We start from the raw sequence: 26,834 nt of genomic DNA on the forward strand, positions 1-26,834 counted from the left end.
ATTATGGAACCTAATATGATACTGAAGTTAGTTGACGTCTAGTGATTTTTGAATTTTTGTAAAAATGATAAATTTAAAAAAAAAAATATTTTGAAAAATTGCACTTATAGTCTTTTTAATTTTCTGCATGTGCATTTTTTCAGATTCTTTTTTTCTTCAAATTCAATTGTTGAAAAAAAAAATCCAAAAATTTGTAATTGTCTGCTAACTTCAAGATTAGAATTCGGATTTTTTTTTCAACGAATCAATAACAAAAAAATAAAAACTAAAAATATGCACATGTAGAAAATTTAAAAAACTACCAGTGGAATTTTTTCAAAATTGTTTTTTTTAATTAACCATCTAAAAGAAAATCAAAAAATTAATAGACGTCAGCTAACTTCAGTATCATTAATTATTTTGCAATTTAGCAGAAAGCAAAAAAATCATTCCACAGAAAAAGAAAAATAACTTTTAATAAACTTAATTTTTTTTGTTAATAATAGTCAATTTAAAATGATTAATTGAAGAGAAATTATCTAAATAAACAATAATAAAAATAGCGAAATAAAATCTTTTGTCTGGTAAAAATAAATAAAATATTTAAGTAACAAGTTCATTAAACAAAAGTTTCTCTGAACAAAAAATCTTAAGCGACTTAAATCATGCGACCAAATTATTTTAATTACTTATTAACAAAACGTGTAATTTAAGTCATGATAATTTAAAAATTACAAAATAAATTTATTGTGTTGATCATTTTAATCTATTAGTCGCGTGTCATCTCAATGCTCACTGACAATAACAATTATAATAAGTAGAACAAAAATAATTTTTTTTTACCATGATATAAACGGCATTTACCAGAACAATGTCCACAAAACATATATTCAAGTAGCGTATTATGTTTTCTAATGGTGAGAAAGTTTTCCACCAACTAAAACACTTACCCGATTGCCGACAATTTTAAATTCATGGACCGTTCAGTCTTGTCACAAGTCACAATCCAACATCTCAATGCCGTAATTGTAATTTAATATTATTTAGATCTCTCTTATTTCATTAGTGATTATAAAAAAATAACACAAAAAATTACCAATAAAATTTCGTTTTACTAAATAAATAAATAAAAATAAAATTGCAATAAATCGCTAGTGCTGAAATTTAATTATTACAATTAATATCTTTTGATAAATAAATTAACACTTTCCCAATTATTTCAATGTCTTTCGTAATACCAGACCTTGAAGGCAAGTGAATGGACTTAAAAAAAAAAAATTGATAACTTTTAAAATATCTTTATTTTTATTATTCAAATTTCAAAAAAATATTTAACATAAAAAAAGAAAATGAAAAAAATTTTTCTCTTAACTTTTGTTCAAAAATTATAATTTTAATTTTATATTATCTCATTACTCATAACTCATTACATAAATACAATTACTACATATGTATTATATATTATATATTATATATATATATATATAAATATTTTAATAGCTGTTATATTTATTTTAGACACAAACAATTAACATAAAATAAACAATTTACGTCAACAAAATAATTTATCTCGCGGTCATATATTCTATACATGTCTTTCATTGATTATTTCTTCTCTTCATGGATTTATGGATTAGCCTTGTGGTTTCATAAATCAAAAATAATTATTTTTTTCACAACAGCCTTTGAAAACCATAAAAGAAAATAAATTAGTCTTACTAAAAATAATCTTTGCGTCGTAACATTTTTTTTTATCATAATAGTCGTTGTTATTATGATTACAATTACAATTATAATTAAAGTTATTGTTTCAAATAATTATCAATAAATATTTGTTTTTACACTCTACATTTTAACGTTCAAAAATATATATAATTATCTTAATTACTTACATACTTTCATACATTCACTGGCACAATATTTATTTTTTTTTCAATCATCATAAATATTATAATACTAGTCTATTACTTCAACAATTAATACAAAGTCAGAAATATTTGACACTGATTAATACACTGTAAAAAATCGAGAGTGAATTCGGATTTTGTTCGAATCCGGACTCGGAATTTTTTAAAAAAATCACTCCGCATACGGAGTAAATACGGAGTTTTTTTTTCAGCGAAGTGATTTCGGAGGGATCTGGATTTTATTTTAATCTGCATTAATATTATTTACCTGAAGATCGTAACGTTTTTCGCGGAACGAAAATGAAAAGTGAAAAATTAACTAGATCTAGATTTCTGAAATATTTCGCATAAGTGCTAGTATGTCAGCTGAAAATCGCCGCCATCTTTAATTACTCCTTATGCACCTTTAAGCAGTCAAATTACATAAATTTCAAACGTTCCGATCTTCAGGTACATGAATTATCTCCCCTTCGGAGTAAATTTCACTCCGAGGGGATTAAATTCACTCACGATTTAAATCGCATTCACTTTGAAAATTTTTTACAGTGTAATTATGGCTCTTATTTTAAAACTATAAAATATAATAACTAAACAAAAATTTATATATATATAAAGCAACTTTGGATATTTTTGGTAATTACCAAATATTAAAGCTCATTAATTAATTAATAATAATAATAATAAACTTTTTTAAAATACATGCAGTCTCTGAAAAAAAAAATTTTTTTATTTATGACAATAATAATTATTGTTATTATTATTATTATTAGTAAATACTTATGCATTGGCACAAGTGTAAAGCTCATGGCGGCTTTGGATGTTTATTGTAGTAATAAAATTAATAATAAAAATACTCATGTAGTAGTTTCATCAATAGAATTATCGTGGATCCCGTAGGCTGGGATCCACGCGCGTTCCTAGCTGGCACTTGTGTCGTAGCTCTTGTAGCTGTGGGAAGATCGCTTGTGTTTCACGGTACAGAAGAGAATCATACTAGTGACAAGCCCAAAGAGCTGGAGGAATCCGACGATTAAGCCTACAGTTCCCAGCACGTGGAGTCTTTGTATAACCCACGTTTGAATGGCTGATGCACATCCTTCTTTGTACCAGGACTCTTTGTTCCTGCCCTCCGGGTCTAGTCGTCCGCAGTAACGCTCCCGTTTTATGCAACAAGAGTCAGGGACGCGGTCTTCTGTTGGCCATGCGTCGATTTGGAACCAGTCTGTGTAATCTCGAACACCGCAGCAGTGTAACTGAAAAATATTTATTATTTTACTTATTTAAATTTTAAATAAATTAGTAGATTGAGTCTTTAATGCTCAGACTTTATTTATTTTCACTTATGAGTAAATTCATTTTTTTTTATTATTAATTAATTATGAATCCTTGAGTAAGATATTTAAAGTTAATTATCAATTAAATATATTTTTAAAAAGTAATTATCAATATTTTTTTTATTATTATTAAAATGAGCGAGAGCTGCTTAATTTTTTTCAATTAATTTTTGAAAACCGGTATAATATTTAAAATTTTTTTTACTAAATTTTTACGAAGTCAAAATTGTTAAAAAAATATTTAATCGACCTGCAGTTGTCTTAAAGATAGCATACACTGTAAAAAAAAAATTTCGAATGAACGCGAATGAAATTCGGAGTGAAGACAAAGTGAAATTTACTCCGGAAGTGAGTTTATTTTAACATTAAAGCCCCGAATCAGAGTAAATGCAGATGGAAATAAAATCCACATCACTCCGAAATCACACAGAAAAAAATTTCCTATTTATTTTGTAAGCTGAGTGATTTTTTTAAACTCCGGGATTCCAAGTGGCGGTGAATTCAAATTAAAAAAAAATCCGAAGTCACTTCCGATTTTTCAAAGTGTAGTCTAACTTTTCCCCTTACGTTTCTTGATCTTATATCTCATTAAAAAAATAATAGTATGAATATGAACTCACTCCTTGATGGATATGATCCCACAGTGCGGGAAGAGTACCAGGTTCACGTGTTACATTATAATGTTTATGAATTCCCAACAATAATTCATCTTGTACACTTCTGGAAACTTGTTCACGAAAAACAAAGGTCAATGCGCCAAGCATAAATTCAGCTAAGAATAACATTATTACCAAGCTGAAGTACTGAAAACAATCATTTTGAAATTAACAACACTATTATTAGTTTACAAAATAATTATTAATAACAAGGAAACTAATTTTTTTGTCTACTGTTTTGGACGGTGGAAAAATTTGAGTCATTCAAATTAATAGGGGGTTTAAATTAATAAAATATCATAAATGTATATGTGTATATATATTTAATGGTACACTTACAGTTATAAGCATAAATCTGGATTGAAACCATGCACCACAACATCCAAAGAACGCTACGACAAATGTAACGCCTCCGATAATTAAAAATACTGTGTCAGCAGATGCATAATTATACTGTGGCACTAAATTAGCGAGTCCTGAATTGGCTAATCGTAGCCAAAGCACTGCTCCAAGTATTCCACATGCCGATAACTGTTGACAAAAAATATTATTTATTTATTTCGTGGGCACAAAATTAAAAAACGGATTCAATTTTTTTTTTAATTATTTAAATTTTGCGGATAAATACAAAAAAATTTATAGATTGATATTCATATAACCTAATTTTTTTTTAATAATATATATGTAGACAAGCCAATTGTGAGCAATTTCTTTTTCTGACATAAAAAAAATTGAATAATAACTTCAATGACGTTTAACGACAAAACTATTGGATTTATGTAAAAATTTAAAGAGACTATTTTTGTAGCAAATTTAGTTCTCAACAAGATTGTTGGGTATAATTTTTGTCATATCTTCGATATTTTGGCCAGAATTTCAATTCTAAGTGCAAAGGAAATAAAATTCCGACTCCAAAATTAATTCCAAAAATTGAATATTCTTTAATCATTTTTTTCGTCCAAAATAATAGATTTAAGTAAAAATTTAATGAGACCTTTTTTGTAGAGAATTAAATTTCCCGAAAAATTGTTCATTACCATTTTTACCGTATCTATAAAGGTTTAATCAGAGTTTTGATTCAAAGTTCAAAGGAAATAAAATTTGAACTCTAAACTTAATTCAAAAATTGAATATTCTTTAATCATTCCTATCGTTCAAAATACTAAATTTAAGTGAAAATTTAATAAGACCTTTTTTGTAAAGAATTAAATTTCCTAAAAAATTGTTCATGACCATTTTTACCGTATCTACAATAGTTTAATCAGAATTTCGATTCAAAAAAACTAAAATTATCGATAATAAAAATGAATAAAAAAATTGATGATTTATTAATATTGAGTATAATATCAGCTGAAGAAAATAGTTGTTCATACAGTTATAACGATAACAAAAGCTGTGAAAATTATTGGCATTACTATCTAAAGTATTTTTATTGAAACAATTATCATGATTTCATCGACCCCAATTGATTATTTATAATCCGCGACAGCTTCTTTAGAGCCACTGCACAGAATCACGGTACCATATACATAACAGTAGCTCAAGTAGAACGTACCATTACTATTTTATAAGTTTCTACTTCCAGGTCAATATTTAATTCTCTGAAACCAGGTCTTATTCAATTTTTACTTTTTTCATTTATTTTTATACCGGCTTTCTTTTTTATCTTTTTTTTTGTTATTTCAAAGAGAGGATGAAAGGTATAGAGATGTAAAAGAAGTAAAGAATATATACTATATATTCATATAAAACATAAAGCGGCTGCTTACCCAAACGAGCACGTTCATCGAGCAAAAGACGTGTCTAATACATGTATATCCTGTACGACTCATTGTGTAATGATTATGGCCTTGGATATTTTTTATTTATTCAGCCCTATACCTGAAAAAAAAAAATTTTGCTTTTTTTGAATATTCAAATTTTAAAACTCTATAATAATAATATTTACTCCAATTGTTTTTTAAATTAAAAAATAAATAAAACTTTTTTTTATCAAAAGATAAACAAATTTTTTAATAATTTGTTCTGCAAAATCAATTCATTGAAAAAAAAAAAATTTAATTAATGAAGAAATAAAAAAATTAAATATTTTTTCAATTTAAAATTCAATTAAAAATTTTTATTATCGTATTTGATTATAAAAATAATTAATAATAATAATAAAAAAAACTTGTAATTAAGTAGGAGTAAATAAATGAACTTTTAATAATTATCAACGGTAATTAATTTTCAATAGAAGTAATTAATCGTAAAGAAAGTAACATTAAATGTCAAGTAAAAGTTTATAGTATCAGGTATTAATATATTAAAATAAAATTAAGTAAAAATAAATAAACCTTTTTATTGACAAAAAGTAAATTTATAAGCATTGAATAAATGCCGTTGTAGAATATATACTAATGTATAGTAGTAAAGTGTATGAGTTCGAGGTCTTCCAGGTCTTCTAACGGGACCCAGAGCAACCACAAACTCCCACTTTTATTATTTTTACACTAATCACTTTTTATTCAATTTTGTCACGAAAAAAATAAACGATTCTTTATTTTATTTTTTTATATTTAAAATTTATTTATAATTTTTACAGCAGTAAATTTTTTTCGGTTTGTGTTGAAACAATAATATCAGTTTAAACAAATGGAGATGGAAATAAATATAAATGTGTCATTGCATAAGTTTGTTTACATTGATATCAATTGAGTTATGTCTTTAGATGACAAGTATATTGTAAGAGAGATGTATTATTATATTTTTGAAAAGGTATTGGTATATAATAGTATCAAGTAGTACTTTTCTATTATATGATACTTGTTGATAATATCTATATATATATATGTTATATATATGGGCATAAATGTAACTTGTCGGTCTGAAAGTCGTGACTGGATCACCGATGAGTAGCGGTAAATCATCATTGACATTTCTTACACGTTTACTGTACAAAATTGACAGTCTACTGATGTGAACAAGGCCACTGATCTTTAAATCATCGGTTATTATTTTATAAATTTAATTTATCAAAAATGATTATTTTTAAAACAAACAAATAAATCAGAATTTAATATTTAAATTTCGTACTGACATTTAATATTTTTGCTCAAAATTATTGGACTTAAATCCGAAAAATTTTTAAGACTTTTCAATTTATCCGAATTTTGCTCGAAATTTATATTTTTGTTTAATTGATCCAGTGATGCGAGTAAATTAAAAAAAATTATTTTTATCTGAGTTTAAAAAGAAAACATTGAATGATAAGGCGTTTAAATCTTTTTCGATTTATATAAAATTAAAAATGATCTAATTAATAAAAATTAAATAATATTTTATAAAATAAATACTTTAGTTTTATATTTACTGTATTATTTTGAAGTTTATTATTTATTCAAGTAAATTAATAAATTAACTCGAAAATTTAAAGACCTACCGGTCACTGGCCCCCGTGGGAACAGAAGTTACGACTAAATGTCAAAATTTTTTTACTAAAAAAAAATATTTAATGACTATTTTCACTCAATACTTTCATGTCTTTAATTTAAAATTTTAAATTTTTGAATCCCTGTAATAGCGACGCTGATTAGAAATTTTGATGAATTTATTTCCGGTAAATTTGACTTGTCAACTTAAAGAATTTATTGCTCATTAATTAAATTTTCTAAATTTATGTAAAAATAAATTGATACTTTGACAAAATTTTCGAGGTCGTAGTGTTGAAAAAAAAGTAGATATAGAATGCTGATGATCATTATTATTTAATTACTTATCGTTTTTTTTTAAATAAAAAATTGTAAGAAAAAAAAAGTCTGTAATTAATTAGGAACATTTTGGTCTAGGAAATTACGGTCACTTACAAGAATGACTCTTTAATAATTAATGACATAAAATTATTTAATTATTCAATTGTACTAAAAAAATTTAATATTTCATACTCGTATGACTGTTAAAAAAAAAGAATATAATCTTTTCTTTTGTTCTAAAAAAAAATCGCCTTCTAAAATATCAAACCTAAGTTCTGATAATCAAATTTTTTTCCAATTGCTTATTTAATTCAATTTCAAAAAAAATTATAATGAAAATAACTTCAAAATCTTCATTATTAGATCACTTACAAAAGTTTTCAAAGTAAAATGATTAAAAAAAAAATCAGTCAGAGGTCACTTTTAACCCCAGTGAAGTCCTTTTCGAATTTTGAAATTCACTCACAATTTTTTTTTGGTCTTCAACCATAAGAAAATTTTTCCAGGCCAACAGAGCTAGGGCCCTACTTCAACATTCGCACCATTTATTAATTATATAAATTCCGTAAATCAGAAAATTGAGCCGTCAATAAAAAGCGAAATTTTTCAATATAAAAAAATATATAAAATTGAGAATAAAATGATGTAAAGATTTTAAAAAATTAAAATAAATATAAATGATAGTTTAGCAAGGGCGTAGGTGCGTATATAGATATAGATATAGCTGGTATGTAGTTAATGGTGATGTACGTAGGTTCCCCTTGACTTCCTGTCAATTGCAGGCAATTTCAAATAATCATCAATGAACCCCACACGTGATGCCTGAACGCTCATCCTTCTATATCTTTATACCGACGACCTGATTTAACGAATATCAGGCAGATTAATGCGTCCCATTTGGCATTTGCTTATTTTTCCCACGTTTTATATATACATATATATATTAAACAATTATTTTACATCTAACCTTTAGTTAATAACCATTATAACACCATCCACAATTAAGTACGTAACGTAATAATTACACTAATTTATATTTCAAATTTATTTAATTATCGTTATGTATTTAAATGTCTGCATAGCTAATAAACTTTAAGTAGACTAATGTTTAATTAAGACTCCAGCAGGCTGTTCGTACTCTAGATAATTATTTTAACGTCAATTTAAACCTCATTACGTAACGCAGTACTTAAAATTCAGTATTTAAAAGTATAGCGTACATGCTTTCATATTAACGTATATGTACGAAAAATTAATGCTGCGATTGCAATTTATATTTCAATGCAGTACTGCCAGAGAAAATTTATAATTGATACATAAAAGCGTTTATGAATGGAGAAATTTTCAATGGCTTGAATATTACTCTGCATTCATTTATATTTAAGTTTAATAAATAATGAAGATTAACCATAATAATGGTGTCAATGGAATGAGAAAGAGAAGACGTTTGCTTGGATGAATTTATTATACGGCTTAGGCTTGTGAATTTTTTAGTACATTACTGTATGTACTCGGTACTGTTTATTTTTTTTTTTTTTTTATTACTTATAAAAGTCTCACACTGGGAAATAAACGTGTGATACTTCGACCCTTATGAATTGTCACGTAGAGACATAACAGGAGAGTTAATATCTAAGACCTTGTTAGTACAGGAGGAAAAATAATTTATTTGTTGACGTATATAATTAACTTTTTTTTTAGTCGGAATATAAATTTATTATTATTTTATTTAAAATTTTTTTTTTAAAGTTACTCCGGCTTCTACTTTTCAAAAATTAAATTTTAAAAATCGAGTTCCGTTTTTATTCGATCCTGAAGTTACAGACAATTAGTAATTTTCGGGTTTTTTTTTTTAACAAATAAATTACAAAAAAAAAAAAAAAACTAAAAAAATGCACATGCAGAAAACTAAAAAAACTATAAGTGCAATTTTTTCAAATATTTTTTTTTTATAATTTATTATTTTAAAAAAATCTAAAAACTATTAGACGTCGGCTAACTTCAGTATCATTCATTTTTTAAAAATATAATTTCTACTGGTTGATACTTTTTATAAAAAATTAAACGTAAAATCTGTTACTTAAAATGTAAACACATGTTAATTTATCTTAAAAGTAATAAATTAATATGACAACAGTATCAGTGATAAACTAATTTTTTTATGGACAAAAATAGGTTTTTACTTACTTTAGGTGCTGATAGATAAATGTAAAACTCGTTAAATAAATTTAGTATTTAGTATTTAAATACTTGAATACTTGGTGTCGATCGATCAATCAATTATATATATTTTTTAATGATAAACAAATACAGTTAACTTAAATATGAATGAATATGCGCAAGTCGTGAGACACGACTGAAAGTGCGCGGGCCCTAGCGAGCGCGGAAGACCGACTGACGTCGACTGGAGCGACGCAGTCTTGACATTTGGAGGGGGTCATGTAGATCATACGTATATGTATACGTTTACAGGCTCTTTCGCTCCATTGCGTCTAAATTATTCATTTTCTCTTCTTTCGAGTAATTTAACTAATAAATAATTAACTTTCAACGCTTGTAAATTTTTATATCCTAAATATGAAAAAAAAAAAAAAATTTTAATAATTCATGTATTATCTTTTAATTCAAATTTTATTCAAAGTCAAATACTCAAATTAATATTCAATACTTAGAAAAATTTTTATTTTATTCATTGACTTTTAAAAAAAAATTTGAATTCCTGATTAATTTTTTCAATTTAAAATTCATCAGTTTTTTTATTGTAAAAATTTTTAATTATTTATTATACCAAAAAAAAAAGTTCTACTAATAAATTAAATTTTTATTTAATTTATCAATTTATTTAATTATTTATTTACTTATTAAGTTTTTTTAAATAATTAAAATTTTTAATTACAAAATCTTGACAATAATTAATATATTAAATTCAATCACAATTACACTATATAAAATTAATATAAATTATTTAGCTATTAAGTAATTGAATAACAGCCTCATCAACAGTCACCTCAATGTATATGAATATAAATATAAATATGAAAAGTAAAAAAAAAAAAAAAAAAAAAAAAACAGTGAATAATTTAGTTGCGTTTCCTTAACTTTTGTGATGACTCTTCCATAGAGTCAAGCCAAAGTTTAAGTTCATTTGACATCTCGGGTCTCTGTGCGGTGGGTTCGACTTTGGCAATGATCTCTGACACAGGGACCTTTAAGCCGGTGACTGTCTGTTTGCTCAGGACGACTGCGCGGACAAAATTATCCGACAGACTGATAAATTCGTGTTCAAGGTAGAAGTTTTTTTCATCCCAGTAAATTAACTGAGTTGTTACTTTGTATGGCGTAAAAATAGCAAGTGCACGTCGATAACGAGTCGATGATGCACCTTGGACGGCTCCGCCACCTCGACGACTCACTTCACCGTAGATTCCTGATCTATCGTAATAATGGAACCGTGCAAAGTCAAGTTCTCGTAGGTATCGCGCATTGTTCATGTGTTTCAAAAATATATCAACATCTTGGGATGTACAGATACCTGAAAAAATTAGACAATGTTATTAATTAGGAAAATGGATAATTAAGAGACATTTATTTTAGTAGTAAATGTCAGACATTATTGATTATGAAGATTTATTTCCATCTTTATTTAAAGTTTAAATTAAAATTATTTAATTTTAAGTAAAATTTATTTAAAAAATTAGTAAACTTTTAATTTCATTTTTATTAAATATTTTTTAATTAATTCATCCTTTTGCGTTTAAATGAAAAATCTTATGAATTTTTGTGGTAATTTATTTTTCTTTGATGAATAATAAGTCGACTCTAATTAGATTTAATTTTTTTTTCTTTAGCAAAATCATAATTAACTCAAATTTCAAAGATACTTAATATTTACAGCAGGAAAATTTTTTCAGCCGTAGTATTTTTTTTTCTTTTTTTTTTTTTGACTATTACATTTTTTGTATGACCTATTTTAGCCCTCATTAAATTTTTTTAACGACCGCGTTAGTATAAAATAATTATTTGGGGACAAAAAAAATAAAAAAATATTACTAGACATTTTTTCTCAGCTAACCGTCTCCCTTTTTCTATATCATAATTATGGTAATTAACAAAATTATACGGCGAAAAAAAAATTATTCTATACAATTCGTAACATTGACCATTGACTTTATTCTGCATAAACGGAAATAAATACCAATTCGTTACAACAAAAAATTCATTAATCAAATTTTTAAACCGAAATTTTTTACCACTAATAATTTTTATTTCAAATAGTTTTTAATAAAATACAGTAGTCAAAAACAAATCCCTGGTGGAAATTTTTCGGAATTTTCTCTGAAAAACTCAGTTCTAAAGTTCCAAAGACTTTTTCAGAGTTATTCAGAGAAAAGTCCGAAAATTTTCCACCAGAGACAAGTAAAAAAAAAATGATCCGATAATTTGTTTGGGCTCATTTTGCCCCGCCGTATAAAAATTTTTTCACTAAAAATAAATACTAATTACCGACAAATATTTTAATTATCCATCATTTCAATTTACCGTTAGTTAATCAAATAAATTACCGGCATTTAATTCATTACTTTTTCATAAAAAAAATTAAATTATTTTAAAAATTAACTTGACATAAATAAAAAAAAAATAATTTACCATAAATAGATGTTTTTTCGAATATTTTTTTCTTTTTTTGAAAAAGTCTTCCCCAAGTAATCGTGAATGCTATTCTGAGAAAATAATTAACGTCGAATAACATATAAAGTATCGCAATAATTGTCATAGTACATGCACACACCATCTTTACTGTTGTATATTTAAGTACAAATATATTAATAATTTAAAAAATAATATTTTAAGTGTATATTTATACTAAGTACTTTGTGTTATTCGATTGTTGAATTTTGGTATCTTAAAGTTTTATCAATGAGCAACTGTTGAAGACTGTTATGCCGCGTCATATAGTTGGTGTACATCAGTACAGAGTATATCGCATTAAAAAAACCGCTTCTATCCCCACCTAGACCCACTTTCGGTCAATATATCCATCCACCGCGCGTCCGTTCCAAACCAGAGAATGCATCAAAACATCAAACAGGTTCTTGAGTTTTTAAGTTCTGTAGTTAAAAGACACACTCTATATCCTACATACTTTTAAGATTACGGTAATTCTACCACTTAATAACAATAATAATATCTACATTATAGATCTTACATCATTCTTATCTTTAACAACTTTTAATGCCACCGACTACCGATAAAAATACTTACTATTAGAAAAGCTTAGAGGAAATTTCCATTTTTTTCTTTCCACTGTAAAAAATTTATATTTTAATACAAAAATTAATTAGGTATCAACTTCCCGCTATGAAAAGTGAAGCTGTACACGGAAAAAATTAAACTTTGAAAATTAGTATTTGAAATTATAACCTGGTACCCGGATGTCAATATAGGGAATTTTAACATTTCAAATAATAAATTTTATAATACGTATTATCAATTTTTTAAGTATCAGTTAAGATTTTTACAGTTCGAATAGAAATTTTTCTTGCATTGACAATAAATTCACGCTTTAATCATAAATTAAAAAATTACTATTTAGAATGATGGTATTTACTGATCACTTTATCATTATATTACTTGTCGTTCTCAATTTATATAATTCATTTTTTTCCGTGTATCCTATTTTGTCCCATAGAGTCTTTATTTTGAAGAAAATTGCCAAAAATTTGCTAATTTCAAGGTCATTCCAATGTAAAGATATTTTTTAAAAATGTTGAATTGCCGTAAAAAGATAGAGGGTGTGTTTGTGTGGTTCTTTTTTTTTTTAATACGATTCTGGCCAAAACTAGAGCCTCAATTTGATGTTTACGGTGCTGGAGATAGAAGACAAGTTGTTTAGGAGAATACTAGCTCATAACAGTACAGAAAAAAATTTTTTTTTTACACAAACTAGCAATCGATTGAGGACTTTTTGACCTTTTACCGAAGGAGAGTAATTACGGGCATTTTCTGAGTGTTTATAAGGAATTTATGTAATTTGCGGATAGTTTACTGATGACCTTTTACCAAAGGAAAATAATCACAGATATTTTCTGTGTGTTTATAAGAATACAGTTTAATTTCATAGCATGCATGTATTGAAAAATTTTCCATACACTCAATTAATTATTTAATTAACAAAAAAAAAATCAAATCAACTGATTTAATATTTTAATTAAAAATGAATTTGTCTTCACAAAAAATTACAAAGTCTGATGTTTATGTCAATAATCAATAATTACTTTTATAGATGCGCACATATTAGATAATATAATTTGAAAATTTTCCATTGATTTTACAAAAAATTTATTAATTAATCAATTAAATGAGTCATCAATCGGAAATTTTTATACTTATTTAATCAACAAACAATCGATTTGTTCATAATAATTCAGTAAAAATTAATAAAAAAGTAAAATAATATTTTCAAAATTAAAAAAGTAATGAATTTAAATCGTTCAAAGATCAATGTCACAAGCAATTAACCTCAGAATAAATAATCAGGTCGTGATCTGTTGATAAAATATTCATTGACTACATAAATATATCCGGATAGTAATAAAATAATTATTATATTTATCCAGTTTACTAAAATTATATTTGTCGAGTTGATTACTCTATCATACTCTATCATACTCTTACACAAACAAATAATTACTCTAATAATAATGACAAAATATGACAACCCCTTAATTACATTATACGTATATTCTTTGATATAATACATCAACATATGTACAGCTTACTTAACTAAAATTACATTAGACTCATAGAGTATCTCTTTCACAAATGGCCTTATTTTTTAAAAAATAACTTACAATTTATTTATTAAAATATTATTAATGTATTTAATTAAGTAATTTTTAGTTTTACAACTTTGCCGCATACGCGAGAGAGATCGGTCAATAAATTTAATTTATTTTATTTATCAACTTATATAACTAAGTTTTTTATAAATAAATTAATTAATTTGTTGTGACAACGGAACTGGTATCAGTTCCTCTTAATATTGCTGAAGAGATATCATTACTCTCCAACCATTTGGCTAAATCTGGTGGCATTTCGGGTCTTACGTGTGTCTGGAAATATAAAATTTCATTATTATTTTATTACTTATTTTTTAAATTTAGAAGAAAAAAAAAAAAATTATACTGAAATTAGCCGACGTCTGATAATTTCTGGGTTTTTTTTTTTAAAAACGATAAATTAAAAAGAATATATATTTCAAAAAAATGCACCTATAGTTTTTTTGATTTTCTACAGGTGCATATTTTTAGTTTTTTTTTTTTTAATTACTTTCGGAAATTGTTAATTGTCTAGTAACTTCAGGATCATAAAGAAAAATTAAAATTATTGAATATCATTGGAGTAAAATTTAGTAGAATACAACTGATGACATTACCCCGGTCAAAAAAATGACTTTATTTTGACTTTTTTGACTTATTAGTACCGACAATTCTTTTGGAAGAACTCTAGCGCATAGAAGTAAAGGAAAAAATTTTTTTTCTCACTACCGAGCCCTGAGTCTAGATTTTCTATCGATTTTGACGACGGTCTCGACTAAAATTGAGGCTGTTGGATGTTAGGAAGCCTCGGGGCTATAGAACATTTTTTTGGAAAAACGGTAGCGCATAGAAGTGAATAATTTAAAAAAAATATTTTTATATTTCATGTGCTCAGCACAACAATTTTTCTTTTAACTCCTGGGTTTTATATTTTTTTAATGTCCCCATTTTACTCGACCCTCCCTCATATACATGAAGTCGGTAGTGTTAGAAAATTAATGACATCGATTTATATCTATAATTGTAGGGGACAACTCCCTTCGGAAAAAAAACTCATTTTTCATTTATACTTTTGTTGAAAATTTTTTAGCAAACGAGATTAATTAATTATAAAATATTCTAACAAATTACAAATAATTATCAAAAAACGCGTATTCATATTTCAAATAAAAATATCTCAATCTTTTCAATATTAAAATATCGTAACTTGAGTATAAGAAATAAAAAAACGAACTTTTTAAGCCTAAACAGAAGCCCTAGTTATTTTAGTTTACAAATACCGGATGTTAGTGAAAATCAGTTCAATAAATTCAAATAAAATTTTCAAAATCACCAACAAATCTAAAGTATTCACAAACAATCTCTGCATATAAACTTCATTCTCTAATCCCTAGATCACTAAATAAAATATATTTTTCCCCTTTTCATAGCAAATTCGTATTCCGAGCAAAATTTCGACTCCAAAATCTCAATTTTAAATTCAAGTTAAAATTTTTTTTAAATCTGCAAAAATCCCAATAGTTTGTACCAGACTTCATAAATAAAATTTAAATTGACGTGATGGGATCACGATATTCCAAAGAATCTCATAAAAATACATTCTAAATATTTATGTATGTATGATAATATTTCTACTCTTCATAACAATGATAATAATAATAATAAAGATAAAGTATAACCTGCGTGACACCAACTTCGACGCTACCATTCTGCTTAACTCCACGTTCTAAAAGTGTCGACATAACAGTCTCAGCACTGCAGTCTAATAATCGCTGCCGGCATACTGCTATCGCACGAACAAAATCGTCGTGAGGTGTTATAAATTTGTGTTCCATAAATATTGATTTATCATCCCAGTATATTATCTACAAAAGAAATAAAAATCAATAAAAAAAACCATAGCTAATATTTACATGCCCACATATCCACAGTAATTTATAAATAATTACAATTTCGACAATAATTTAAATAAATATTTATTGTTATCATTAAAAAAAAAAATACTCTATCTATAGAACTAAGACACCTTTTTTTTTGACACAAACGATTAAGAAATTTAAATTTTTCTCAGGATTTATGGAAAAAAAATTACAGCAGAAAAAAATCGATAAGTTAAATAAAAATAATAATAATTTTTAAATTTCCTTATCGATTAAATTAAAATAAAGAAAGAAAATTTTTTACTACTAATTGACATAATGAATTAGTAAGTAATGTCATTAGTAATAAAAAATTTCCCTGACTCATGACTTTATAACGGAGTTTAAAGTGTACTGTCAACCTGACAATAAATAAATTCAAAAATGAGTAAAAAAAAAACTTATTAGTAATAAAAAAAACCATAATGAAAAAAAGTTTAAAAAAAACGGAGACTCATTAGAGTGCATCGTGTGCATAATAAGAATCAAGGCCTCGGATTATAGTAACAGAACACTGTTGAGATAAGAATCATAATGAGTAAATCATGCTAATCGATCGGTTCGCAGTTATACTGAAAAAACACACATCCTACATACTCACACACTCAAATTCCTGAACCTTGAGTGGACAGTAATAAGTACTTAATAAAATATTAATTTGCGGCGTTGGCTAAATTATAATATATAATAACAATAATGTAATAAAAAATAAATAACGATGTCGACATTCGTACAAAAGAAACCGGTATCAAATAAAAAATTTAAAAAACTATCCTGAATTTCCAGGTTGTTCTCTCAAGGTCCAAAAAATCAAACAGGATTTTACGGCCACAGGAAATGTTATTATTTATTCCGGGTAAAGATTTTAGTGACTCAACCGTTTACTGATTCATTATTTATTTAACTCTTATCAATTTATTCTTCTTTGATCTCTATTGAACATACTCTCACTCTCACACTTCCGTATTTAAATAATAAAAAAAGAAAATATTAAATATTAAAAACTACCTTGGATTTGATTTTAAATATAGACAATGGCTTTAAAAATCTTCTGTAACGAATAGTCGCCGCTCCTTGAACGACTCCTTTGCCTTGTGAACAAATTTCACGATATAAACTCGTCCTCTCGTAAAAGTCAGCACGTGCGAAATCTAACTCTCGTAAATAACGTGAATTATTCATGTGATAGAGTAATGTATCTAAATCTGTTGTTGTGCATAATCCTAAAAAAAATAATCAAAATTAAATTAAACGTCTTCTTATAAATAATAATAAATGAATGTGAATGTAGCAGACATCAGACATATTTAAAATTATAAATAAATAGAGTAAATAATTAAAAAAAAAATATTTATAAAAAATGCACTTATTAATTTTTAAATTTTTTAAATGCGCATTTTTTTTTAATTTTATTTTTTTAATTATTTACTCCACTTATTAATAATTTAAAATTTTTGATGTCGGCTACATTCACACTCATAAATTTAAAAATTATAAATAAATAGGGTAAATAATTTTTAAAAAAATATTTATAAAAAATGCACTTATTAATTTTTAAATTTTTTAAATGCGAATTTTTTTTTAATTTTATTTTTTTAATTATTTACTCCATTTATTAATAATTTAAAATTTTTGATGTCGGCTACATTCACACTCATAAATTTAAAAATTATAAATAAATAGGGTAAATAATTTTTAAAAAAAATTTATAAAAAATGCACTTATTAATTTTTTAATTTTTTAAATGCGCATTTTTTTTTAATTTTATTTTTTTAATTATATACTCCACTTATTAATAATTTTAAATTATTGATGTCTGCTACATTCACACATAATAAAAATAAAAACTATCACAATTAAATTATTTAAATAATTAAAATAAAAAAACTTTCTTCTAAAGCAACTCAATTTCAAATAAAATTACTTTCACCTCCAATTTAAATTTAAAAGTTAACATGTTAATTAGACACTTCCATTAGAAAATAATTTTCGATTACTATAATTATGAATTAAAAAAAAAGTTCAATTTGAGTCTTATAAATTATCAATTAAATATTACATCAAAAAATTAATCAAGGACTTTTGAAATTTACCATTGACAAATATCTTAAGAATTTAATTAAACACGTAACATGTAATATTAAACTTTAAACAATGATTCACATTAATTTCAATAACAAAAAAATAATTTTATAAATTTTATAAACTCATTACTCTTAAATTAAAAAAAAAATAGCCAATAATTGCGATCAATAATAACGATAATCGTTAAATAAACCCACGTAATTATAAAATAATTTTTTCAATCAACTCCACAATTGTAATATTTAAGCAAACTATTAAATTTTTCCATTATTTTTTTTTTTCATTTCGTAATATTTTTAATACTCAGCATTAAACTGTAATTTTATATTTATATATAATTATTTATTAAAAGACCTGACTATCATATTGATCAGTAAATACTTTCATCACTTCCCCGTTAGGGTCAAGGCTAATAATTTATAAGGATTCTCCTTTAAATTTATATATAAACACAAACAAGATTCATACTGAACTGAACTAAATAAAAAAAACAAAATACTTATACTCCAATGCGCGCAATAGTTAAAAAATACTTTTCGATAATAAAACCATTTAAAGTAAAAATAAAAAAATTCTCACCATAAATAGTTGTCTCGTCTAAAATGTGTACTGGTTTTTTACAAAACCTCGCAAGTAGAACAGTTAGAAACATCCTCAAGAAATAATGTACTTCAATAAGTGCATATAAAAGTACTATTGTACCAAATACGCCGACCAGTACCCAGCAGGCCAACATTTTTATTTATTAATTACCAATTAAAAATAATAAACTATTAATGTCTTCTTTTATCCTCCCGTTCTCAATCTCACACTCGAGTAAATATTTATTTTATATTTAAAAGACTATTTTTAAACATAAAAACAAAACTACTATCACTATTCTGGCCTGTATTTATTAGACGTCTCGCCTTGGGCTGACAGATAAAGGGCGAGATAAAATATAAACTGGTGTTTCGGAGCAGCGTGTTATCGATTCACCGCAACAGCTTCTTTTACTTGTACATATAGTTGCATCAATAATAACAATACCACCTGGAGATGCCGGCATCGTCGACTTAAATTATGAGATCCTGGTTTATTAATTTCCACCGAACACTTTTACTATCGGAACTGTAATCAATTAAATTTGCTTAGTAATAATAATAATAAAAATATATATATATAAAATTTTTGAAAGCTTATTGGAATACTGGATAGTGAATTCTTGTTCTAAATTCCTTACACGATAGTGAAAGTAACCGAGCAACAAATTCACTGAGGGCACGTACCAATACGCATTGCGTTGGGTTAACACTTGACAGTAATAAACAATTTGAATTTGAATTTGAATTTACTTTTAAACAATACGGTTTTTTTCAACACGGAAGACTTGATTTGATGGCAATGACGGTAACGGTGACGGTATTGGCTGATTTCAAATTATAAATTATCATTTTAAATCCAATCAATAATTTGTTGGAGTAAAATTACAGTTTATTAGTTTTGTTTACGTCGGAGACGGTCACTTTTCCGGGGACTGGACACGATCACATCACATGAGAAATTCAAATCTGTAAAACAATAATAATAATTATTATTATTTTTAGTTATTGGGAATTAAAAAGTAAAATTTCACTGGGAATTAAAATTGTGAGTGGGTAAAACTTACAGGGCGAAGTGAACTCACTGATGTCCAAACAAGTTCTGGTGGACTGTCGACATGTCGAGTGATGAAGGCCTACCAGGTTTTCTGTAGCTCTGGCAAATGTACTCGAGCAAACTGTTTGTTGGCTGTGGTCTTTAGACGCAGGGCGTCGCGACGACGAGATTATTCCGGAGATGGTGAATCCTCGGACTTGCGCAAGGGTGCGGAGTTTTTTAAACTGAGAGAGTAGAGGTGGACGTTTATATTAAAGCGAGATGCTATGAGCTGACGTCAATCTCGCGACGATTTATCTCCTAGGATTTTTTTATCTATCGGGTTTTCCCACTTTATTCATTAATGAAGTATTTAAATCATGTCCTAGTTTTCTCGATTAAGAAATTATCTAGGATATTTTAATAAACTAATATTTATTTTTTTATTTTTAGCTTTTGTTTACTTGCTTTAAATTATTATTGGAAATGATAGTTAATGAGATTATGGTAATTAGCTGAATTAATTAACATTGAGAGTATTTTTCTATCACTTTTTTGCTATTATCTCGAGCATTTAAATAATTCTGACGGAGAAAAATCTTAGATAGGATATTAAAATACTTGAAAATTTTCCTACATTAAAATTTTATTTTTTATTAAATATTTTTTTTAAGTAAACAAAAAATAAAATGTCTAAATTATTTTATTTAATGTTCGCAACAAAAGTTTAACAAAAAGTTACCTTGATATATATAGACATATTTATTTAACTTTTTAATTTCCGGGTATCAAAATAATTTATGACTTTTATTAAATATTCAAATTTTTTCTGGAAAAAATTATTGAAATTATAAATATTTCAATACTTAAAACTTCATTTTTATTGGGAATTCTCAATTTTTATTGTAGTATATATTTATTAATTAATACGAAAATTTTTAAAAAATTTAGTAAAATAATTGCGTGCAAGAAAAATTAATTATTTTAAAATAATTTATATTGATCTAGTTAATTTCATTAAACATTTATAAAAAAATTACCTTGATAAACATAAATATATAGACAGCATATTTTTATATTTCATAATTTTCTAATTTGCGGTTATAGTCAACTTTTTTTTTTATATTTTGTATTTAAATTTTTTTATAAAATTATTTGTAATTATATATAAATAATTAAAAATATTTTTGCTTCGATTACTTAATTTCATTGTCGTATCTTTTATTTATATATTTTATTCATTACAAAATATATTAATCGATTTATTTCAATCATTCAATTAATTAATTAATCAAAATATCTACAAGAAAATTAATGAATTTCATTTAAAATACTAAATTTTAAAAATTATTTACTTCTTTAACAAAAAATATCCAGGATCTTGTCTCGAATGAATTAAAAAAAAATTTCACTAAAATTATTCCGCGAATAAAAACTAAAACCCGTTTTAAATTTTTTTTGTTGACGTCTCAATTTTTTTAACCGGCAGTAAAATTAAGCCAAAGAGTTAAAATTAAAATGGTCTAATCTGCACAAATTTAGCGACCGAACTTTGTACAGACAATTAGACATCAGCAATATATAAAATATATTAACAATAATAATAATAATATTAGTAGTGAACAAAGAAAGAAAACAATAAAACGTGTGTCATCTATTGCGAAATAAAAATAAAAAACGATTTTGATTTCACTTACATTACTCTCGTAGTGTAATAACAACTTATAAAGTTATTTATATTGTTCAATTATGAAAACAAAACATGTACTAACAACCAGACTGTTATTTATTTTATGATTAAGAAAAAAATTATAAAATATAATAATTGCAGTCTTTAAATGCCATCCAACAGTCAGATTTCTTAGAAGAAATTAAAATAAATGAAATATTTTTAAAATCTAATCAAAAATCATTAACAATCTCAAGGTCTTAGAAATTTCCGGTATCGAATTATTTGAAAAAAAAAAACACAGAGAAATTTTGTTATTTTAAAAATTGTAAATGTCTACTATTTTCATCCCAAGTAGCACAGAGACAACTTTAAGACGTCTTTTAAAAGGATAGACAAATTTTTTTTTGTCCCAAAGTCACCTTTTTGGTATAAATACGACATGCAAATGTTGGTTCCGAAGACAGAGAAGAGTTGTGTTGTTTTTCCTGTCTTATGTCAATTAAAAATTCATTTAGATGACTCATTTTATCACTATTTTTAATTAACTTTTTATCGTCACTTGTGTTAAGTCTTTTAAGTAGACATTTTTTCGGTGACATAAATTTCTTATCGTTTTGTCAACATATTGGTGCCTTATCGATATCTCAAAAAGTTGCCTAAAAACTGACGTCTTATAGATGTCACAAAGGCAAGTGGACTACTTGGGTACGTTCAATTTTAATTAAGAGAACAAGTAAAAAAAAAGTTTGTAAAAATTGTGCGCTATCGCGATGACTAGACATAAAATTTAAAAAAAATTTCACCGTGAGAAAACAATACAATGGTCAGATTTCTCCACATTCTAGTAAAAAAAAAAATCCGGAACATTAAAATCAAATAATTTTTTTTATTGGCATCATAAATTATTCATCAGGTGTTTTTTGGGCAAACAGACAAGTATGAAAAAAAATCTATCAAACTCAGTTGTGATAAATAATTATAAATTATTTATTGATTAATAAGTAATATTTAAATATTAAATGTAAAAGAAAAATGCAATAATATAAAAATTTTATTGTACACTTATCCAAAAAATTAAAGGAACAAGAAAATTTTATAAATTTTTTAGTGATTTTTGGAAGGCTGTATTTTCGTGAAAAATGATCGCTGCGAAAAAATAAAAAAAGCAAATTGAAGCTTGAAATCTGTAGTTTGAAGATCTTCCAGCAAAATATTTTTTTGAGCCACGGTTTTTGCGGAATCATAAGAAAAAAGTCGAGACAAAATTTTTCTAAATTTTTTGGTTTTGTTTTTTAGGTCTACGGGGCCGGGAAAAATTTTTTCAGAAAAACAAATTCATGGTTCGTTTAGGAAATTTATTCAGCTACAATTTGCTTTTTTTTGTTCCTCTGTACGACAATTTGCTGCTGAGATATCAGCCTTTAAATGAAAAAGGAGCCTTTTGTCTTTGATTATTGATATCTCAGCAAGTAATGGTCACACAGTAATTTAAAGGGCAGTTTAATAAACTTGAATAAATTCCCTACAAGCTCCATTTTCGATTTTTTCAAAAAAAAATTTTTTTTCATCCTTGATATCCATTTGAAAAACCCACAAAAAATGGCCATTTTCTGGTTTTTTAGTCAACTCATCACTACTCTGCAAATATTGATAAAAAAAAGAATGTTGCCAGGTAATTTTACAGCTTAATGTACTCCTAAAAACCCTGGAAATTTTCAGATTGATCCATTGAACCGTTTGTCCGGTCCGATTGCTCAAAGTTTTGCAAAACAATTAAAGGAACAAGTTTTGTTCCTTAAATTGTCTAATCATTACCAAAATGAAAAAATTAATTTTTTTCGGATTTTCTTTCATTTTTGCGTTAGTTATTCAGTAAATGTAAGGTAAAGAGGAAAAAAAAATATTTTTTCCGAAAAACGAGACCAAACAAGAATTTTTTTACATTTTTTTTTTTTTACGTTTCATTCGGGGGGTTATTTTTTTTTCGTTTTTCGGAAAAAATATTTTTTTTTCCTCTTTACCTTACATTTACTGAATAACTAACGCAAAAATGAAAGAAAATCCGAAAAAAATTAATTTTTTCATTTTGGTAATGATTAGACAATTTAAGGAACAAAACTTGTTCCTTTAATTGTTTTGCAAAACTTTGAGCAATCGGACCGGACAAACGGTTCAATGGATCAATCTGAAAATTTCCAGGGTTTTTAGGAGTACATTAAGCTGTAAAATTACCTGGCAACATTCTTTTTTTTATCAATATTTGCAGAGTAGTGATGAGTTGACTAAAAAACCAGAAAATGGCCATTTTTTGTGGGTTTTTCAAATGGATATCAAGGATGAAAAAAAATTTTTTTTTGAAAAAATCGAAAATGGAGCTTGTAGGGAATTTATTCAAGTTTATTAAACTGCCCTTTAAATTACTGTGTGACCATTACTTGCTGAGATATCAATAATCAAAGACAAAAGGCTCCTTTTTCATTTAAAGGCTGATATCTCAGCAGCAAATTGTCGTACAGAGGAACAAAAAAAAGCAAATTGTAGCTGAATAAATTTCCTAAACGAACCATGAATTTGTTTTTCTGAAAAAATTTTTCCCGGCCCCGTAGACCTAAAAAACAAAACCAAAAAATTTAGAAAAATTTTGTCTCGACTTTTTTCTTATGATTCCGCAAAAACCGTGGCTCAAAAAAATATTTTGCTGGAAGATCTTCAAACTACAGATTTCAAGCTTCAATTTGCTTTTTTTATTTTTTCGCAGCGATCATTTTTCACGAAAATACAGCCTTCCAAAAATCACTAAAAAATTTATAAAATTTTCTTGTTCCTTTAATTTTTTGGATAAGTGTATAAAACTTGAAACTTAAACATTAAAGAATTCCATGACAAAAGGTTCGTCACCAGAAGCATAAGGAGTTAACGGCAAGTCATAAGGCAGAGGAAACACCGGGTTTCCTTGATCGTCTTGCTCTTTAATAGGAATCGTTTTTGCTTTAAACAAAAATTTAGGCAGAAAAACGACACCGACTTCATAATTTAAAATAGTAGTCGAAGTTTGTCCGTAACCCCAAGCAGCTTTGCTTAAATTTCCACTGGTGACAACAGCCCAGGGTACTTTCTTTAAATCTGGAGATAACCTGATGTAGGTTTTTGAATGTGGAATAGCACGATTACGTGACTTGTTACCGGCTTTCCACTGGTACAAATATTTATTTAGCCAGGGCTGTTTGTCATGAACGCGTTTAGAGTATGGAAGACAACAGCAGCCGACGCGCATATCAAAAGAATCTTTGAAATTATTAATTGACGGGTAGACGAATTTGAAATTTGGCGCGGATCTGAGCCCCTGGGATTTGAGACTGGCCATCGCGGGAACGAACTCGCGGGTGAGCCATGCATCGTAACTGGGCCCTAGACTTCCGATACTTGAAGCTTGGGCTACTATGGGCCACTGGGCAGCTTCTGCTGGTGGATCCGCGTGCTCAGAGAGGATCGACGCGAGTTTACGCAGCCCCCATCGACCACGCGTCGCGTTGCGATGAGTTCCTGGTACTGATGCTACAAAGCAGACATTGACTGATGAAAAATCCAAAGTTTGGAGCAAAGAAATCCATTTTTCTAGCGCTGGATTTTTGTACTCGCGTAAATAGTCTATAAAGTCGCGTTTGAAACCTGTAGGAGCTTCTCCAGATGAATTTGATCCATCCGTTAGCTTGGGAAGGTGAGGAGAGATCCAGACAGCTTGAGTACGATTGTCCCAGTCATCGCTGTACAAGTTTGCTGTTGATATTACGACTCTAGCACCGCCGTTTGTGTATTTTAGAACAGACACTTTGCTATGGTGAGTTCCGAAGGCTGTGGGAGTTTCTATTTTTACAGTTTTTATATTTGAAGGCAGAGGAAGATCATCGCACCGAGATCCCAGGAAGATTTGACTGTCGGCTTTTTGCCCGGCAAAGAGATACTGCAGGCAGAGCCAGCCCACGTCGACCATGAAGTTAAAATGAAGACTTTCTTCGATCGTTCCGAGACTGATGTCAAGAATTTCCGGGAAGGTAACGCTGTAGGGTTGACTCCAAGTCTCTGGGACTTTTTGGACGCATGCTAGAAAAAGATGATAAGGTGCTGAGAGTGCGTACTTGAGATCAAACTGCCCCATAGGCTCCAGATGCGGAATCTGCTGGCCTGCGTTTTTCATTCGCTCTATTGCGCTATTCCGGATTTCAATTCGCGCTTTGTCTGCAGTACAGGAGTTGAATGCATCGAAAATAGATTTACCAGCTGGAGATTCTTTGGAAGAAGTTTTTCTGGGACTTGAACTGTCTTTAGATTTCTTTGTTGCGGAACTGGTCGACGGCTCCGAAACTCTTTTCAATGCCTGCTTAGTTTCTGTAACCGCTGATGGGTTTTCGCTGGTTTTTTTTTTACGAAGTGTCAGCTGGAGTACTTTCAGCTGATCCACGAGCTCTGAGCGGTCTGGGCAATCGAATTCTAAATCTGATGGTAAATTTATGTCCCCTGTCAGCTGTCCGTTCAATAACTTTTCCACTAAAAATTATAGTTATTTAAATTTAGATATTTTTTATTTTTTCAAATAAAAAAAAAATACTTACGGTGAGGGTGTGACATTTCTTCGAAGTGAATTGGATTTTTTCGGTAGCATTTTTCTTTAAATGGGCAGAGTTTTTTTGAATCCATTGTTTGTTTATTTTCTGCAAATAAGTCAATAATTAATGACAGATGTTAGTCAATTTTGAAAAATTTTTCGAGGTTAAAATATAAAATTACTGACCATTGACGTTTATATTTGAATAAATTACAGCTTAATTTTTAATCTTTTAATAAAATAATAATTAACAAACTAAATATTTAAATAAATTATTCTAAACACACGTGTTTTAGTTACATAATTTACTAAATATTTTGAAAGTAATAAAACAAGTATAAAAATACAACTTTATTTGTGTTGATAATAGAGAGAGTTTTATTATCACAGCTTGAAATCGTGCTCGCGATCTTTCCTTCCGTCGAAAAATGTCATTGGTCGATAAGGAAAAAAAATTATATTCCTGTTGTTGGAATTAAATTCCACCGATCAGAAAATCGGTTTTGAGTTATC

The 26,834-nt window shown here is 27.0% G+C and overlaps 4 protein-coding genes across 6 annotated transcripts; all 4 read right to left on the reverse strand.

Moving 5' to 3' along the window:
- Positions 1–2,030: 2,030 nt before the first annotated feature.
- On the reverse strand, positions 2,031–10,178 carry LOC130673697 (tetraspanin-9). Its single transcript, XM_057478836.1, has 5 exons — positions 9,795–10,178; positions 5,646–5,757; positions 4,216–4,407; positions 3,841–4,023; positions 2,031–3,139 (listed from the first exon to the last, which is right to left on the reverse strand). The coding sequence occupies exons 2-5, from the start codon at positions 5,706–5,708 to the stop codon at positions 2,804–2,806; spliced, it is 774 nt and encodes a 257-aa protein (XP_057334819.1). The 5' UTR covers positions 5,709–5,757; positions 9,795–10,178; the 3' UTR covers positions 2,031–2,803.
- A 449-nt stretch (positions 10,179–10,627) lies between these two features.
- Positions 10,628–12,565, reverse strand: LOC130673700 (protein THEM6). The gene is made up of 2 exons (XM_057478841.1): positions 12,255–12,565; positions 10,628–11,139 (listed from the first exon to the last, which is right to left on the reverse strand). Exons 1-2 carry the CDS (start codon positions 12,397–12,399, stop codon positions 10,688–10,690), a joined length of 597 nt encoding a protein of 198 aa, XP_057334824.1. The 5' UTR covers positions 12,400–12,565; the 3' UTR covers positions 10,628–10,687.
- A 1,533-nt stretch (positions 12,566–14,098) lies between these two features.
- LOC130673699 (protein THEM6) lies at positions 14,099–20,540 on the reverse strand. 3 transcript variants are annotated; one of them, XM_057478840.1, is made up of 6 exons: positions 20,078–20,540; positions 19,764–19,979; positions 19,009–19,539; positions 17,353–17,567; positions 16,105–16,290; positions 14,099–14,719 (listed from the first exon to the last, which is right to left on the reverse strand). In XM_057478840.1, the coding sequence occupies exons 3-6, from the start codon at positions 19,163–19,165 to the stop codon at positions 14,606–14,608; spliced, it is 672 nt and encodes a 223-aa protein (XP_057334823.1). In that variant the 5' UTR covers positions 19,166–19,539; positions 19,764–19,979; positions 20,078–20,540; the 3' UTR covers positions 14,099–14,605. The 3 variants fall into 3 exon arrangements, with proteins under 3 accessions (XP_057334823.1, XP_057334821.1, XP_057334822.1); XM_057478838.1 differs by having other exon boundaries at positions 19,698–19,979; XM_057478839.1 differs by having other exon boundaries at positions 19,652–19,979.
- A 2,147-nt stretch (positions 20,541–22,687) lies between these two features.
- Positions 22,688–26,660, reverse strand: LOC130673684 (probable tyrosyl-DNA phosphodiesterase). The gene is made up of 3 exons (XM_057478816.1): positions 26,508–26,660; positions 26,329–26,427; positions 22,688–26,263 (listed from the first exon to the last, which is right to left on the reverse strand). Exons 2-3 carry the CDS (start codon positions 26,411–26,413, stop codon positions 24,579–24,581), a joined length of 1,770 nt encoding a protein of 589 aa, XP_057334799.1. The 5' UTR covers positions 26,414–26,427; positions 26,508–26,660; the 3' UTR covers positions 22,688–24,578.
- Positions 26,661–26,834: the final 174 nt, after the last annotated feature.

This window comes from Microplitis mediator, chromosome 8, assembly GCF_029852145.1.
Source record: "Microplitis mediator isolate UGA2020A chromosome 8, iyMicMedi2.1, whole genome shotgun sequence".
Classification (NCBI taxonomy): domain Eukaryota; kingdom Metazoa; phylum Arthropoda; class Insecta; order Hymenoptera; family Braconidae; genus Microplitis; species Microplitis mediator.